This window comes from Triticum dicoccoides, chromosome 7B (assembly GCF_002162155.2).
Source record: "Triticum dicoccoides isolate Atlit2015 ecotype Zavitan chromosome 7B, WEW_v2.0, whole genome shotgun sequence".
Taxonomy (NCBI): domain Eukaryota; kingdom Viridiplantae; phylum Streptophyta; class Magnoliopsida; order Poales; family Poaceae; genus Triticum; species Triticum dicoccoides.
The window spans coordinates 40949181-40951101 of record NC_041393.1 but is presented as its reverse complement, the minus strand read 5'-3'; the positions used below and the strand labels follow the sequence as shown (position 1 = coordinate 40951101).

At 43.5% G+C, this 1921-nt stretch overlaps 1 protein-coding gene across 1 annotated transcript in view; it reads right to left on the bottom strand.

Moving 5' to 3' along the window:
* Nucleotides 1-1226: 1226 nt before the first annotated feature.
* Nucleotides 1227-1921, bottom strand: part of LOC119336214 — a 4364-nt gene continuing 3669 nt past the window's right edge. Inside the window, exons 4-5 of the mRNA XM_037608225.1 lie at nucleotides 1702-1761; nucleotides 1227-1588 (exon numbers count right to left, since the gene is read on the bottom strand). Of these exons, the coding sequence (XP_037464122.1) occupies nucleotides 1505-1588; nucleotides 1702-1761 (144 nt within the window). The 3' untranslated portion in view covers nucleotides 1227-1504. The remainder of the gene's footprint in view (nucleotides 1589-1701; nucleotides 1762-1921) is intronic.

Genomic DNA, 1921 nt, shown 5'->3' with positions numbered 1-1921 from the left:
CTGCTGTAGGATTATAGACATCAGGAAAAGTTGCTGAATCAAATCAGTAGGTGTTCAACAGGCACGAGATTATGCTAGAAGGTTGTCTCTGAAGCTACTCCCTCCGTCCCGAAATGTAAGACGTTTTTTTATACAATGATAGTGTCAAAAGGCGTCTTACATTTTGGGACGGAGGGAGTAGTTGTTTGTTGGGGTGAAAATCATTTCATAGGTCTAAAATCCTCACTGAACCTTGATATGGAAACTATTGGTTTTGATGCCACTGTGCTTCCATTCAGATGATTCAGTTCTTGAATTTAATTATTACCAATGTACCATATATATGCCACTAGTGGAAAACTTCTGAACTTCAAAAACCCCATCAGTTCGGTCTGCCTAGTCCAGATTCACAGAGTAACTGTTTGTCAGCCTACTGTAACTGTACCGAGTAACACATTACATTGTTTTGAGGTTCTGTACATCTTCTTTCTTTCTTATCTTCGTATTTGAACTTGCTGCAGTACTTGTGACACATGATGCCTAACTGCTTAACTATTTTTCTGCTAATTCAGTTCACGCGGGGCTGCGGTATGCGGATGTCGATGCAGAGTAGAGAGATACCCCTACAAGTCGCCTTCCTGTCCACTTCTTCAGAAGTGTCGCCGCCTCGGACACGATGACATTAGAACCCAGTTCCTTCCGTTGAAATATGGGTTCAGGCAAACCCAGCATTTTTTGTGTTTCTGCTAGCTAGCTAAACTTGTGGTTTGTTCTCCTGACAGTAGGAAACCTATTTGCGTTGGCATCACGGTTATGAAATTCTGAAACTGTTTGAACAATGATGCAGTGGCATCAGTCTGTAATGTGTTGACAATGGCCGCTACTTTAAAGTTGCTAGCTGCATTTTCTCTTAGATGAAGTATTTGGTGTCGATGCAGATGTGGCGGTTCTGCTTAAACTATGTTAATTTTTAAATTTTAGCTTACCAATTAATGGTATTTCATATACTTTCTCTAGGGTAGGGGGGCTATGGCCCCCCTTGGCCCTAGTGAAGCTCCGCCGCTGGTACAGGTCAAACTACATTTTCATATTGTGACAAGGCACGTCATATACCAATACAATGGATATACGCGCACAGTACTGCTGACTCCAGTAATGGACCCTTCAGTCCGTAAATCCAACTGAATAAATGGGGTTGTTCGAATGAAAATCGCCATAGTTTGAACACAACCAAAGCAGCTTTCATTTTTCTGAACAGTAACACAACCAAACCAGTTAACCATATACAGTACAACCTTCGCAGACCTGGTTTGCATGAACATGTTGCCTATGCCGCGATTCGAATCACTGGGATGCACTGGCTTCAAATTAACGCGAAGCAACAATACAGATAGCACGGAGTACGTTTTGCAGCTGGGTGCTGTGTTTGCAGCATACAACAGAAATGAGAAAAACATCTATTTCAGGAAGAAGCATCAGGAGGAGGGAGGTCTTCACTGCCACCATCTCCTTATTCGCATCATCATCATCGGTCACTTGGTTCCTGAAGGAGTGAAGGCCCTGGTTGGTCAGGGTTGGCTGTATCACCAGAGCGGAGCTCTGTCGGTTCCTGCATTGACCGTAGAGTTTTCAGTGAGATAGAAATGCTGAATTTAGAGAGACCATGCTCTACAAGATACTTCAAACAGATAAAGCATAGAGGTTCGCGTTTTCTGCTTGCACCTCTTGCCATGTGCCAAGGATGGTCGGCAGTGACCCAGCATCTGCACGCGGCATGTACCACTGCAACAGCAAAGTGAAAATCTTCAGTCTACTTTGTTAAGTTTGTGACTCTTTGTAGCATAGTAATATCAGCTATCGTGGAAATAAGAAAACTGTGCAGTCTCGTAAGGGGCACGAGTATAAGGGCATGTTTGGTTGGGCTCTGGACTGTCTGTTGCAA